Here is a 15,484-nt window from a genome sequence, read left to right on the forward strand (position 1 = left end):
CTTGGGAGGCAGAGGCAAGTGGATTTCTATGAGTTTGAGGCTAGCCTGGCCTACGGAGTGTAGGTCAGGAATACGCAAAGAAACCCTGTCTGAAAAAATTTTTTAAAAGTCAAGGTTAGCCTATTCTAAGGATTAAAAGGCTCAAAAAGACAGTTATACAACATTTAAGAGTTATAGAATGCACATTTTAAAAAAAGATTTATTTATGTATGTTTTGCCTACATGTACACCAGTGTACACCAACACACCAGAAGAGGGCACCAGATCTCACTATAGATGGTTGTGAGCCACCATGCAGTTGCTGGGAACTGAACTCAGGACCTTTGGAAAAGCAGCAATGCTCTTAACCTCTGCGCCATCTCTCCAGCCCCGAATACACATTCTTTTCATCATCAAATAAAATCCTATGGAACGGACTGTATGTTAGAGTAAAAATCAACAAAGTCAAAGAAATTACAATCACAACCTGTGTCTCGTCATTTATTTATTTGTTTGTTTGTTTGTTTTTCAAGACAGGGTTTCTCTGTGTAGTAGCCCTGGCTGTCCTGAACTAGCTTTGTGCACCAGGCTGGCCTCGAACTCACAGGGATCCATCCACCTGCCTCTGCCTCTGAAGTGCTGGGATTAAAGGTATGAGCCACCAGACCTGGCTACCTGTGTCCTTTCTAATCAATCTCTCTCTCTCTCTCTCTCTCTCTCTCTCTCTCTCTCTCTCTCTCTCTCTCTCTCTCTCTCTCTCTCACACACACACACACACACACACACACACACACACACACACACACCAGAAATCAGTACTAAAAAGCTTTATGGAAACCTACTACTTGTGTGTGTGTGTGTGTGTGTGTGTGTGTGTGTGTGTATGTGTGTATTGGGGGGAAGTTGGTTGGTTTTTTGTTTGGTTGGTTTGGTTTAGTTTTTTAAGACAAGGCTTCTCCATGTAGCCCTGGCTGTCCTGGAACTCAGGCTGTAGACCAGGGTGACTCAGAGAGCCACCTGCCCCCCCCCCCCTGCCTCCAAGTACTTAGATTAAAGGCATGTGCAATCACTGCCCAGCTAAAAGTATAATCTAAAAAGATACAAGTTATTAAAATTCAGTGTGAGATATTGCAGGATATTTGATCACACTGTGAACCCCATGACTGTGTACTAGAAAAACCTGTTTCTTGTTGTGGTGTAGCTCAGCCCTAGCACACAGTTTTAATCCAACAGCTTTCTATAAAACAGGATTAAATAAAGTCAATCCTGGGTCAAGAGATAGGTACAGCAAGCAACCAGTTGACAGGAAATTAGCATAGAAAAACAAAAACCATAGAGAGTGAGAGGAAGTCCAAAGGACAGAAGTAGAAGCAGGGCATCCAGTTTGGAGGGTCTTCCCACAGCAGGGGAAGGAGAAGGCTTTTTCCTCCTGGGATGCTGGCTGAGCAGGAAGGTCAGCTGGGCGCTTTCTCTGCCTCTCTGAGCTAGCAGGCTTTCACTCCAGCATCGGAGAGCCAGATTTTAGTGGTAAAATCGAATGTTTGGAATTTTGTTTAAAAACAACAGCAAGGGGCTGGAGAGATGGCTCAGAGATTAAGAGCACTGACTGCTCTTCCAAAGGTCCTGAGTTCAATTCCCAGCAACCACGTGGTGGCTCACAACCATCTACAATGTGATCTGGTGCCCTCCTCTGGCCTGTGAGTGTACATGCAAGCAGAGCACTGTATACATGATAAATTAATCTTTAAAAACAATAACAGCAGTGAGGCATGACAAGCCTCCCTGCAAGTCACTGGTCAGGGAAGCCCCAGAGGTCCCCAAAGCACAGGCTCTTGCTCGGCCACCTAGACGCTCAAACTCTATTGCTTCAGATACAACACTTTGGTTGTGGAACATAAAGAAATCAAGCGGGAGCTGGACTTGAAGGCCCTCACTAATGGCTGGCCTTCCCAGTGCCAGAGGCCCCTGCAGGCTGCTGGGGACAGAACCACTAGCGGTTCTACCTCACAGGGAACCCTGGATGCTCAACATGCGCCACTGCTGCATCTACAGTGCACAGGACAGGTAGCCAGCAACTGCTTTTGAAGTGAATTTGAGCCCTGCTCTACAGCAGGAAATCCATGCATGGTACGTGAACCTGGTCCACAGGCCATGACTCAGGGAGCTTATAAACCCTGGGGGACCTTACTATTGTGATCTTGCTAGATGGACACATGGTAAATGTTTTCCCAGGTAATGATATTTATACACAAAGATAAACGCTGCCTTTAATCCTGGCCAGGGAAGCTATCTCGTAAATGAGCAGCAGTTAATGCAATGGACAGAAGGTCAGGGGCCCTGGACGGGCCATGTCTATCAATGCCTCCTCAGCTCAAGGCACAGCCAGCACTGTGTAAAGGAGGGAGGGTGGCGTTAAGTGCTGCTTTCTGGGCACTGCACTCATGGCCTCGACACAGCTATGTTCCCTGCACAAAAGCAGTCAACATTCCCACAAGAAGCAACAAAACTCAGTGAGGAACCAACCAACCAACCAGCCAAAATAAGTAAGAAAGAAAGAGATGACACAAAGGTGAGGGGACGCTGCGGGGCTCTTGGGACGTGGGAAAGGAGATCTGAAGTGCGTTGTGCTCAAAATATTGTACTTTTATAAGCATGAGACTGACAAAACTAAGATTTAAAAAAATCAAATCAATAAGAACTTTAGAAACTGTACAAATACATTTAAAAAATTTAAAAATTCTAAGGCAAGCAAGATGCCCTTAGTGGGTAAAGGTGCAGCTGACAAGTCTAATGACCTGAGTTCAATGCTTGGATCACTTGGTAGAAGAGAACTGACTCCTACGAGCTGTCCTCTGCCTTACACACCTGAGCCCTGGCGCGCACACGACTATCCCCACCCCCACGCCGGACCTAATACGAATAAAACAGGAAAACTAAAATTCAATACCCTTAATAAACAAACACGTAAAGCTTCTCAACAAAACAGTAGCAAGTCAAATGTAACAACACATGATAGGTGATGAACAAGTGAAAAATGGTTCAACACATGCAAATCAATAAATATAAAACACCACATCAAATAGCGAGGATAAAAATCGCCATCATCTCTACACATTCAGAGGAGGCATCTGCTCAAGTTCAGCATTCTGTCCGAGAAAAAGCCTTCAGCAAAGTATATGAGGATTGTATCTCAGCGCAGTAAGGACTACACATGACAACCCACAGCCCACATCACACCCAATGGGGAAAAGCTGAAACTGTTCCTCAGGAAGCAGGCAAGTATGTCCAATTATTCTATGTTGATCATTACACATTATATACAGGGATTGCTATCTCATACCATACCCCATAAATATAGAAAGCGACTGTGTCAATTAATATTTTTAAAATATATATTTAAGCCAGATGTAGTAACCTACACGTGTCATCCAAGCATCTGAAGGCTAAGGGTGAAAGGATGCCAGGGTATATAAGAGGCTTGAAGTTAGCCTGAACAATCACAAAGCAAAACCATATGAGCGCGCGCATGCACACACACACACACACACACACACACACACACACACACACACACACACACGCGCGCGACCGCGCGCACTTGTACATGCATGTACATGTGTGTTTGGACAGGGTCTCACTGTAGACCAGGCTGGTCTGGAAGGCATGTAGACTGAGCTAGCCACTTTCAGCACCCCTCCCAGACCTGCCTCTTCTGTGCCCGTGCTTCCTCCTAGTGCTGCAGTTACAGGCGTTAGCCACTATGCCCAGCTACATACTTTTAGGTACAGGAATGATTGGAATAAACTGTAACAATGGGTTTTGGGTTTGGTTTGTTTGGTTTTGAGAGTCCAGGTCTGATCACTTACTTGTTACTTTTAAAGGTTTTTTTAAAAAAAGATTTATTATGTATACATGTACACCTGCAGGCCAGAAGAGGGCATCTGATCACATTATAGATAGTTTTGAACCACCATGTGGTTGCTGGGAATTGAACCTCTGGAAGAGCAGTCAATGCTCTTAACTTCGAAGCCATCTCTCCAGCCCTAAAAGGCTTATTTTTAACTGGACTCAGACTTAGTCCTTTTTGTTTGTTTGTTTGTTTGTTTGTTTTTTGAGACAGAGTAGCCCTTGCTGTCCTTGAACTCAGACCAGGCTGCAGACCAGGCTGGTCTCGATACTCACTCCCTTTCCAGAATGCTGGCCAGCTTGTCAATCAGATTTTTAAAGCAGGAAGACCCATCTTAAATCTGGGCCACACCTTCTAGTGGTAGCCAAATAACAGGACAGGCAAGAAGCAAGCTTTGCCTTTTGCCTGGTATGTTCCGCTATCTTGTTGGTGCCAATTACTTCAGGATTCTAATGTAGACTGAAGACTAGCAGCTCTCCAGGGCTCTCCGGGGCTCTCCGGGGCTCTCCGGGGCTCCTCCAGGGCTCTCCGGGGCTCCTCCAGGGCTCTCCAGGGATCCTCCAGGGCTCTCCGGGGATCCTCCAGGGCTCTCCGGGGCTCCTCCAGGGCTCTCCGGGGATCCTCCAGGGCTCTCCGGGGATCCTCCAGGGCTCTCCGGGGATCCTCCAGGGCTCTCTAGGGATCCTCCAGGGCTCTCCAGGGCTCTCCGGGGATCCTCTAGGGCTCTCCAGGGCTCTCCAGGGATCCTCCAGGGCTCTCCAGGGATCCTCCAGGGCTCTCCGGGGCTCCTCCAGGGCTCTCCAGGGCTCTCCGGGGATCCTCTAGGGCTCTCCAGGGCTCTCCAGGGATCCTTCAGGGCTCTCCAGGGATCCTCCAGGGCTCTCCGGGGATCCTCCAGGGCTCTCCGGGGATCCTCCAGGGCTCTCCAGGGCTCTCCGGGGATCCTCCAGGGCTCTCCAGGGCTCTCCAGGGATCCTCCAGGGCTCTCCGGGGATCCTCCAGGGCTCTCCAGGGCTCTCCGGGGCTCCTCCAGGGCTCTCCGGGGATCCTCCAGGGCTCTCCAGGGATCCTCCAGGGCTCTCCAGGGATCCTCCAGGGCTCTCCAGGGATCCTCCAGGGCTCTCCAGGGCTCTCTGGGGATCCTCCAGGGCTCTCCAGGGCTCTCCAGGGATCCTCCAGGGCTCTCCAGGGATCCTCCAGGGCTCTCCGGGGCTCCTCCAGGGCTCTCCAGGGCTCTCCGGGGATCCTCTAGGGCTCTCCAGGGCTCTCCAGGGATCCTTCAGGGCTCTCCAGGGATCCTCCAGGGCTCTCCGGGGATCCTCCAGGGCTCTCCAGGGCTCTCCGGGGATCCTCCAGGGCTCTCCAGGGCTCTCCAGGGATCCTCCAGGGCTCTCCGGGGATCCTCCAGGGCTCTCCAGGGCTCTCCGGGGCTCCTCCAGGGCTCTCCGGGGATCCTCCAGGGCTCTCCAGGGATCCTCCAGGGCTCTCCAGGGATCCTCCAGGGCTCTCCAGGGATCCTCCAGGGCTCTCCAGGGCTCTCTGGGGATCCTCCAGGGCTCTCCAGGGATCCTCCAGGGCTCTCCAGGGATCCTCCAGGGCTCTCCGGGGCTCCTCCAGGGCTCTCCAGGGCTCTCCGGGGATCCTCTAGGGCTCTCCAGGGCTCTCCAGGGATCCTTCAGGGCTCTCCAGGGATCCTCCAGGGCTCTCCGGGGATCCTCCAGGGCTCTCCAGGGCTCTCCGGGGATCCTCCAGGGCTCTCCAGGGCTCTCCAGGGATCCTCCAGGGCTCTCCGGGGCTCCTCCAGGGCTCTCCAGGGCTCTCCGGGGCTCCTCCAGGGCTCTCCGGGGATCCTCCAGGGCTCTCCAGGGATCCTCCAGGGCTCTCCAGGGATCCTCCAGGGCTCTCTGGGGATCCTCCAGGGCTCTCCAGGGCTCTCCAGGGATCCTCCAGGGCTCTCCAGGGATCCTCCAGGGCTCTCCAGGGCTCTCCGGGGATCCTCCAGGGCTCTCCAGGGATCCTCCAGGGCTCTCCAGGGATCCTTCAGGGCTCTCCAGGGATCCTCCAGGGCTCTCCAGGGATCCTCCAGATCTCCAGGGCTCTCCGGGGATCCTCCAGGGCTCTCCGGGGATCCTCCAGGGCTCTCCGGGGATCCTCCAGGGCTCTCCGGGGATCCTCCAGGGATCCTGCACCGCATTAGGCCTGGGTGGGTAACAACCTCATGAACAGAGTACTGGATTCTCAGCTTTTCCACTGCTGGACAACCAAGACCACATCCTTTAAGTCAGTCTAATAAACTGTGTATGTGTGTGTGTGTGTATGTGTGTGTGTGTGTGTACACGCACATGTACATGGGGTTTGAAATAGATACTGTGCCCAAGGACTCAAGTGTTTGAATGCTTGACCCATAAGGAGTGGCACTAATAGAAGGTGTGACCCTACTGGAGTAAGTGCGCCCTTGTTGGGGGCAGGCTCTTAAGTCTTATATGTGTTCAAGCTACGCCCAGTGTTGTTCACAGTAACCTTCTGCTGCAAAAATTTAAATGGACAGAAAATTAACAGAATCTTCACACCAATGATAACTACTGAATAGTGATTAATCATAAGGAAATCAATTATTTATCAATGAGTGATTGGATAAGTATAAATTAAAACTAAAGTGGGACACCACTACACCCCCAACAATGCCCACAGTAGCAGCTGGAGAAAAATGGCTTACTGGTGAAAGTAGATTTGCTGCTCCTGCAAAGGGCCATGCCAGGCAGGGAGGGAAGCTGGGTGGTGGTGGCACACGCCTTTACTCCCAGCACTCAGGAGGCAGAGACAGGTGGATCTCTGTGAGTTCCAGGCCAGCCTGGTCTACAAAGTGAGTCCAGGACAGCCAAGGCTACACAGAGAGACCCTGTCTTGAAAAACAAACAATAAATAAATAAATAAATAAAAAGACTAAAGCACAAAAATGTAACTCCGTGGGAGAAACTATGCTTAGCACATATAATACTCTGGATTCAGCCCCAGGATAAAACAAGGGATAAACAAACACACACTACAGACAGGGCAGGCATGGTGCCTCACACCTCTCTCTCTCTCACTTGGGAGTCTGAGGCAGAATACCAAGAGTTAGATGTCACCCAAGAACACAAGTCCCTACCTGGGGGAAAAGTATTTTGAAAGCCACATATTGAAGTTACAGAAAACTAGAATTTTCTACAGCAAATGAGAACGAAAATAAATTTTCTACAGCAAATGAGAATGAAAATATGACAAAGGCACCTTTGAAAAGCAGTCTGTCAATTTTCTTTTCTTTGAATTTTTGAAACAGGATCTCCTATAGGCCAGACTGACCTCAAATTTACTGTGTAGCTAAGAATGACCTTTGTAGTAGAAATTTTGGTTTCTTTAAGAACTCAGTTATGCTATGTAAATGTGTTTTTGTTTTAATCCCAAGTGTGGGATATAGGACTGCCTTAGTTTATCCACAGCTGATAATTGCCTCATGTGACTCAGAGAGGGGTGTGGTCTTTGCCAGCTGGAGATAGTTTAATTCTGAGGACTCAGGTAGAGTATAAATACAAGAGCCCAGAGAGAGAAGCCTAGAGCCTCAAGGAGAAGGATGGAGGAGGAAGAAAGCTGCTCGTTCATCCTGCTGGTTTGCCATTCACTGTTGCTGGACTGCTAGATATCCTAACGACTGAAATTGGTATTTTCACAAAGAACCTGCTGACCTTAAGCAGCCAGAACTAAGTCTCTGTCCCCTCTCCCTTCTAACCTTCTTTCTCTCCTACCCAGGGCTGGGGGGGCGGGGATTGGACAAGAGGTAGAGGCTTAAGAAACCCCAAATAAAGTAGAGTTAAAAACCAGCGCCTACAGACCTTGAACTGCTAACCTTGCTGCCTCTAGCCTGAGTGCTGAGATTACAGCATGCTCCACTGCACTGGTTGGTGTGGTGCTGGGGACCCAGCCAGGACCTCATGTGCACTAAACAAAGCTGCTCCCTCTGATTTATACACCCAGTCCAAGCCTGGCAAGGATTTGTGTGTGTGCACACGTGTGTAATGTGGGTGTACAGACAACAGAGGGCATGGCATGCCTCCATCACTGTCTGCCTTGTTATTTGGAGGCAAGTGTTCTCATGTGTCAGGCAGTCTGACGGCCAGCAGTCCTAGCGATGGTTGTGTCCCCACTTGTCTGTCGTGTTCCATGGGTGCTGGAATCTAAAACCAGGTCGTCATGGCTGTGCAGCAAGCACTCTTAGACACCGAGCTGTCTCATCAGCTCTGGCGGCTTCCTGTAAGACAGAGACTCAGTGAGACAGCTCAGCTGCTCAGGCTGCTCGTCACCAAGCCTGGGAGCTGCATTGCAAGAAGGAGAGAGGGAATCCCCACATGCTGTGCTCTGACCTCCACACACCATGTCACACACATCATACCCACCCCCAAAACACAAAGAAATCAATGTATAAAGCTAATAATAAGGTAGGAAAGTTATTGAGGAAAGATACTTGCTGATGACCCCAGGTCTCTGCATGCACAAGCACACATCTGCACGCAGCACACACAGTGCTGTAGTAGTTAATCTTCATGTTAACCTGTCTGGGCACAGACTCTCCTAGGAGATAACCTCTCATTTCCAAAGAAGTCTAACTGAGGAGAGATGGACCATCCTGAATGTAGGCAGCACCTCCACAGGCTCAGTCAAAGGAAAAGCAAGTTAAGCACACCAGCATTCTTCTCTTCCTGCTGCCTGAGTGTGGGTGTGTGTAATGGGACTCAAGTAGAACCACTCCAGCTACACACGTGCCCCACCACCACTCCGGCTACACGCGTGCTCCCCCTACCACTCCGGCTACACGCGTGCTCCCCCTACCACTCCGGCTACACGCGTGCTCCCCCCACCACTCCGGCTACACGCGTGCTCCCCCCACCACTCCAGCTACACGCGTGCCCTCCCCACCACTCCAGCTACACGCGTGCCCTCCCCACCACTACAGCTTACTCAAACTGAGCCAAAGTAAACCTCTCCTTCCTCAGCGTGGCTGTCAGGGATTTTTTGGCAGCAACAAAAGAAGTAGCTAATGCAAGTATATATTATATATTCCCTTGTGCTTGATATTCAAAGAAGAGCAAGACAGAGAGACAGGAAGCAGAGCAGCGGCTAACAAAGGGCAGCGGCTGTGCAACAGAGCAGGGAAGCTTGGAGGCGAGTCACATCTCTGTCCTTATGGTGGCAGTAGACAAAAGACTATCAACACCATAAGACTGGACAGCTGGCCAGATGAATGGTAAAATACAGAAATTTTGCTAATAAAGCTGACCTCTTCTTCTTCTTCTTCTTCTTTTTTTTTTTTTTGTTGTTGTTGTGAGCCTAGCCTTTAACGGCTGAGCCACTTCTCCAGCCCTAAAGCTGACTTGTTAAAGAAAAGAACAAGTAGTAGTTTCGTTCCTTGTCTCAAGGCTATAGAAGTTTCCAACGTCCTAGGTTAATTCTCAAAAGGCTCCATAACCAATCAGTTCTCATTTCCAAATTTTGTTTATAGCTCTAAGAACACAGAGACCATGCTGACACAAAACCCACGTGCAATTATGCCCAACTAACTTGTTTTGTTCACCCCCAATACTGAGAGGGAGAATCCCACAAGCATTTAGTGGCTCATTCTGACACAAGGGACAAATCCTAGTGATAACTTTAGCCAGCAGTCAGCTTTTCATTTAGAGTGCTGAGCCCAGAACCTGGCATGTGTTACACTCTAGCCACTGAGCTAGACCCCAGCCCTGCAGAGCAGCTCTAAAATCCTGCAGTCGTCTGCCAATAGCTAACAGAACCCACCGCACTCTACAAAGAACTAACGTTTACTATGTCAATGTTTCTGAAACAACCAAAGAAAACACAGTACAAACAAGAGAAAAAAAATACAGTCTGAGGTATCAGTAGCAACTATGCTTTGAAGACCAACCAGCGTTGGGGAAACGGGCCGTCACATATCACCTAAAATTCAAGGCAAGTTCTACTTGTCTACCACAGCTACAAAATAGGCACGTGTAAAACAGCTCATGGGAAGTGCACTCAGAGTGCATTAGGAACTTGGGGAAACTCAAGAGGTAATCACACACACAGACATCACCAAGAGATGAAAAGGAGCAGGTGTGGAGAGGAATGAACAGGGATGCACAGGCTTCAAGATGGCAAACTTTTGTATTATCCAAGTATCTTGGAAGATACCTTTTAAAACTGAGCTCCCTCTATAGCTCCAGAGCCAACGGTAAATTAGACTTTAATTCGCAAAGATATATAGTAAAAGAAATTCATGTATTTTTACAACAGACCAGAACACAAACTTGACACCGTGCTTAAGCAGAAACAGGGCTCTTCATTACTGTAGGTCACCCCTGCGTCATCAACCGTGTCACCATCTTCTCTGAATGAACCCGACTTCCTGACACGCCGAGCTGGGCTGCAGCCTTTTACTTTACTGCTTGAACTACATTCACAGTGAGACTGAGGGAAATCAAGGCTCCGTGTCTGAGGATCACGCCGGGCTGACACTCACCACAAACTTCTCACCATTCTGCTCCACATGTTTGTATGTGGGGACCGATATGGGCACTGCTTGCTTTTCTGTGTAATCATAAAATGATTGTCCCAAGGAGTCGTCACTGGGATCTAGGTTGTCGGCCTCATGAGGAGGGACAGACAACACTGTCAAGATCAATTCCTTCTCGCCTGCTCGGATCAGGTCCACCACCTGCTTGTGTGTCGCCCCCTCAACATTCACGCCGTTCCTGAGGGGAAAAAGGGAAAAAACAGTCCCATAAACCAGAAGGGTTCAAACACTGTGTAACTCCACCCTCCTGTCCCCGAGTGTTCCAAAAAAGCTGTTAGTGAGCTTTTGTCAGGGAGAGGAAATGCAAACAGGTTGGAGACCTCCCCTCCCCTGGTCCAGAACCCCACCCCCTGCCTGAGTCAGGAAAGCACGCTGGGAAGATGATGATGCTAGGAAAAAATCGTTTTCAGCTATCTGAACAGTCTACTTTCCTTATTTTAACCAGCCATATATATGAAACAATCAAAGTGCCTTAGATAATTTCTTTCTAAAGCAAATTCTTAGATAATTTCGTTTCTAAAATTTACTTTTGGGGCTGGGGATTTAGCTCCGTGGTAGAGCACTTGCCTACCAGCGCAAGGACCTGGGTTCGGTCCTCAGCTCTGAAAAACAACAACCAATGTATTTTTAATGATGTGTATGTGTGAGTGTGTGATGTAAAGAGCAGAGGCCCGAGCGAGAGCCAGAGGCGGGTGTGACCCGCCCAGCACACGTGCTGGGAACCACACTTGGGCAGTATGCACTCTTAACCACCAAGTCATATCTCCAACCCCAGGAATTTTCTTTAAAAAACTTCCCTTTGTAGAGATTAAACTACGAGTGTGTGTGAGTGTGTGTGTGTGTGTGTGTGTGAGAGAGAGAGAGAGAGAGAGAGAGAGAGAGAGAGAGAGAGAGAGAGAGAGAGAATATCTCTAAGATAGCTACTTTACATTATATATCCATTTTCCCCATATTTTCAAATTAACCTTCCTTTATACCAATTTATCATCTTAATAGTTTAAAAGTATTAATCTGCATATAGACTAGTTTCCCCTATCACTTGGTTCTAAAGGGGCAGGAACACTTCTCTAAAATTCCATTATCTGACCAACTTCCTTTGTTCTCCCAGTCAGTCTGGATAAGCCTCAGGATTCCAGCCACACGTTTGCTCTCCATACATTTCACTTAAAACTCTGTGCAATCTGCTCAAACCAAAAAACATACACACAAGCCAACCTGCTCATTTTCCTGCCTGTCCACTTGTTCACAGGCGGAAGCAAGGAGAAGCACAAGATTTGGAAGAACAATAATTTTGTCAAGAAACGTGCTGAGTCTCACTAGCACTGGACAAACTGAATAACCTTCCTAGAATGCTGACCTAGTGAGCTGCCTCAGCAAAACCCAGCAGGAAGCTGACTGGAGGCTCCCCACCCCGGAGAGCGCACCTGGCGTCTGCTCACTTCATATTTAAAGCTTATCTACCCCTTCGAGTTCAATTATTCTTTCAGTTCTGCTCCAAACCATTAGGTGTCGGTCCCCCCGTCCCCCGTCCCCCGTCCCCCCCCCCCACCCCCCCGGAAAGAACGCTAAGCATAGCAACAAGCCTTCCGTGCGCAGCGCTCAGCCATGGACTCCTCTCGGAGACTGGTACAGCCAGATGGGAGAGAACGCGCAGGCCTCCCTTGCTCTTAGTTTACCGATCCCCCCCAGTTGCTCAGCTGGGTGTGGGACCCCGCACCCAGGATGAAGGAGGAGCACCGCCTCGGTCCTGAGACCAGGATGGGCTACACAGCAAGGCCTGGACTCAAAACGCTTAAAAGAGAAAAATCTCTCTGATCCTCAAAACTCTTGACACTTCTCAACCTATAATTCTAATTTTAAGCAAACTCTTAAAAGTAGTGATTCAACCAAAACAGTCAGCTCTACACATAAAAATTAAGGGTCCTTTTGTGATGGAAACTCCAACTTGCACAATCTGAAGAGAAACCACAATATAAAACTCCAACTTTGCAAATGTAGCCCCAGCTCTAGGGGCAGAGGCATGAGAGTCTCGGCGTCCAGGCCAGCATGAGCTATGACACTGTTTTTCAAAATCCAAACAAAAAATAAGACACGACTAAGGAGGAGGGAACAGAGGAGTACGCAGCCCAGCAGTGCAGCGGCTGCGGCTCAGACTAGAGCTGGGGGCTGGCTGGACACCACATATAGATGGCTGGGGTCAATTAGAAACTGAAACCTAAATTTATGGGTGGACAATGGAGTTTATCTAGTTCTTTGGCCTTAGTACTTCTGAGAAAACTAACTGAAAGGGTTATAAATTATCACAGAATTCATCTATCCCTAAGAACCTTAGCTGATTCACAAATATTCATTTTAATCTTTCAATAAAATAGGGACATAAAGCCAGGCGCAGTGGCGCTCACCTGCAATCCCAGCACTTGGGGGGCAGAGGCAGGCAGATCTCTGTGAGTTCAAGGCCAGCCTGGTCTACAAAGTGAGTTCAGGACAGCCAGGGCTGTTAACCCTATCTTAAAACAAAAACAAAAACAAAAACAAAAAAACCCACAAACAAACCAGGGATATAAGACATCTCAGATACTGAACAATATAATATCCTAGATACTAACAAGATGTTTTTGTGAATTTATCCTCAAATCTTACTTTTTAGTTTCCAATGCTTTCCTCTTTTTTGTTTTTTGAGACAGGGCTCTCTCCACAGCCCCATTTTGTTTTCCTTTAAAGGGTCGTTTGTTTGTTAGCAGAGCAAACATAAATTTGTTAAAGAAGAAAATAGTGGGAGGGCCTCCAAGAGAGGGCTGAACACAGTTCCCCACCTTCCTAGACAGGATCTGACTGTGCAGCCACGCCCTGGCTTCAGCTCTGCTGTTGCAAGCTCCTAGTGTGGCCACCACAGCACGCATCACCCACTCGGGCAGTCTTGGGGTACTTGGTGATAGTCTCGGGAGTTCGGCGACCCTGCACAACTGCTCGAAGTGTATCTGTACGCATCAATCTTTTTTCTGGGGAGAAGTTCCCTAGCTTTGATTGGTTTCCTGATCTCCAAAAAGATTAAAAGCTGCTGATTTCAAAACACAACTTCAAGTTGTAAACAGAAGTGAACTGCTCCTTGTGTCACAGCTTCTTCCTGACACTGGCCACAGTGCACACCTCTAACCCCAGCACTGTGGAAGCAGAGGCAGGCAGAGAGAGCTCTATGAGTTCAAGGCCAGCCTGCTGCATATAGTGAATTCCAGGCCAGAGCAAGACAGTGAAACTGCGTCAGAAGTAAATAAATCCCAGAAAGACTCCAGAGAAATTGAAGACTGTGTTATAAGCACCCAGAGAGCAAAGGGAGCAGCTTAAGTTCCCTATTTTTGTTATCAAGAACGTACTTCCAGCTGGCTAACACCCCAAAACATCATTAAAAAAATAAACACAGACAAAGGGTATGGCTGTGGCTCAGTGGTACAGTACTAGCCCAGCTTGTATAAACCCTAGGTTCAACCCCAGCATCACTAAAAGAGACAAGAAACAGGAAAGAACCTTCTAGTATATTGTGTCATAGCCCAAACACATTTGCTAACACTTACCTGGTTCAACCACAGAAGCAATGCTATACATACCTCAGCTTAATACAAAGAAAGAATTCTCCAGAGAATGAAGTCACTAAAAAAATTCCAGGCCATCTAATTTGAAACAGGACCTTCCTTCCTCAGGAATTTCAAGGACTTCACAGTCATAAAAGCATTAGTCACTGGGCAGTGGTGGCACACTGTAATCCCAACAACCAAGGAGGCAGAGGCTGGCAGATCTCTGTGAGTTCGAGGCCAGCCTGGTCTACAAATCAAGTCCAGGACACCCAAAGCTACACAGAGAAACCCTGTCTCAAAAAGCCCAAAAAAAGTTTTAGTCTGGGCTGGAGAGACAGCTCAGCTGTTGGTTCATGTGTACACTGCTTTTGTGTCTGGGCTGGAGAGACAGCTCAGCTGTTGGTTCATGTGTACACTGCTTGTGTGTCTGGGCAGAGGAGCGCACTAGCAATCACGTGACATACCCAAATCCACTCACAGCACACACCCAAAGATAGCAACTGTTTGTAAAGTATTAGTCATAAAAATGTTTGTAAGGTATACTGTTTTCCACAAGAATATTCAGGTTCAAGTTAAGTATGACCCTCAAACTTATACAAACCTAAGCTATAAATAAGTACAAAATGTAACTTCTATAGAAAAGGGAAGTTTTGGCAGATTTGGGCCCAGGGGTCCCGCTCAAACCAAGGCACCAGCCAAGGACAATACAGGCGGTAAACCTTAAACCCCTACCCAGATCTAGCCAACAGACAGAACTCTATCCACAGTAGAGTGGAGAGTGGGATATGACTTTCTCACATACTCTGGTGCCTCACCTTTGACCATGTCCCCTGGAGGGGGAGACCTGGTGGCACTCAGAGGAAGGACAGCAGGTTACCAATAAGAGACTTGATACCCTTTGAACATATACAGGGCGAGGTAATCCCCCTCAGGAACAGTCATAGGGGAGGGGAATAAGGGGAAAATGGGAGGGAGGGAAGAATGGGAGGATACAAGGGATGGGATAACCATTGAGATGTAACAAGAATAAATTAATAAAGGAGAAAAAAATTAAAAAAAAAAAAAAAAGAAAGAAAAGAAAAGGGAAGTTTCAAAGCATGTGCTCAGCTGGGCATGGTGGCACATGCCTTTAATCCCCTCAAAATCCTGGGTTTTTGTTTTTTGTTTTTGTTTTTGTTTTTTTCAAAATAAAACAAAAGAGGACTAAGACTTAAAAAATAAAGGCAATTTAATCCCAGAACTCAGGGAGGCAGAAGCAGGTGGATTTCTGTGAGTTCAAGGCCAGCCTGGTCTACAAAGCCAGTCCAGGACATCCAGGAAAAAAAATAAAACCCAAAAGACTAATAGAAATATCAAAAAATTAATTTAGGAGCTGGGCTTGATGGCACATGCCTACAATCCAGAGAGGCAGAGGCAGGTGGATCTCTATGA

The 15,484-nt window shown here is 48.0% G+C and overlaps 1 protein-coding gene across 1 annotated transcript in view; it reads right to left on the bottom strand.

The window, feature by feature from the left end:
* The window catches only part of SNX27 (sorting nexin 27), a 68,493-nt gene that overhangs the window by 32,962 nt on the left and 20,047 nt on the right, over nucleotides 1-15,484 (bottom strand). Inside the window, exon 2 of the mRNA XM_084769217.1 lies at nucleotides 10,431-10,662. Coding sequence (XP_084625343.1) covers nucleotides 10,431-10,662 — 232 coding nt within the window. The remainder of the gene's footprint in view (nucleotides 1-10,430; nucleotides 10,663-15,484) is intronic.

This window comes from Acomys minous, assembly GCF_964271855.1.
Source record: "Acomys minous genome assembly, chromosome: 19".
Classification (NCBI taxonomy): domain Eukaryota; kingdom Metazoa; phylum Chordata; class Mammalia; order Rodentia; family Muridae; genus Acomys; species Acomys minous.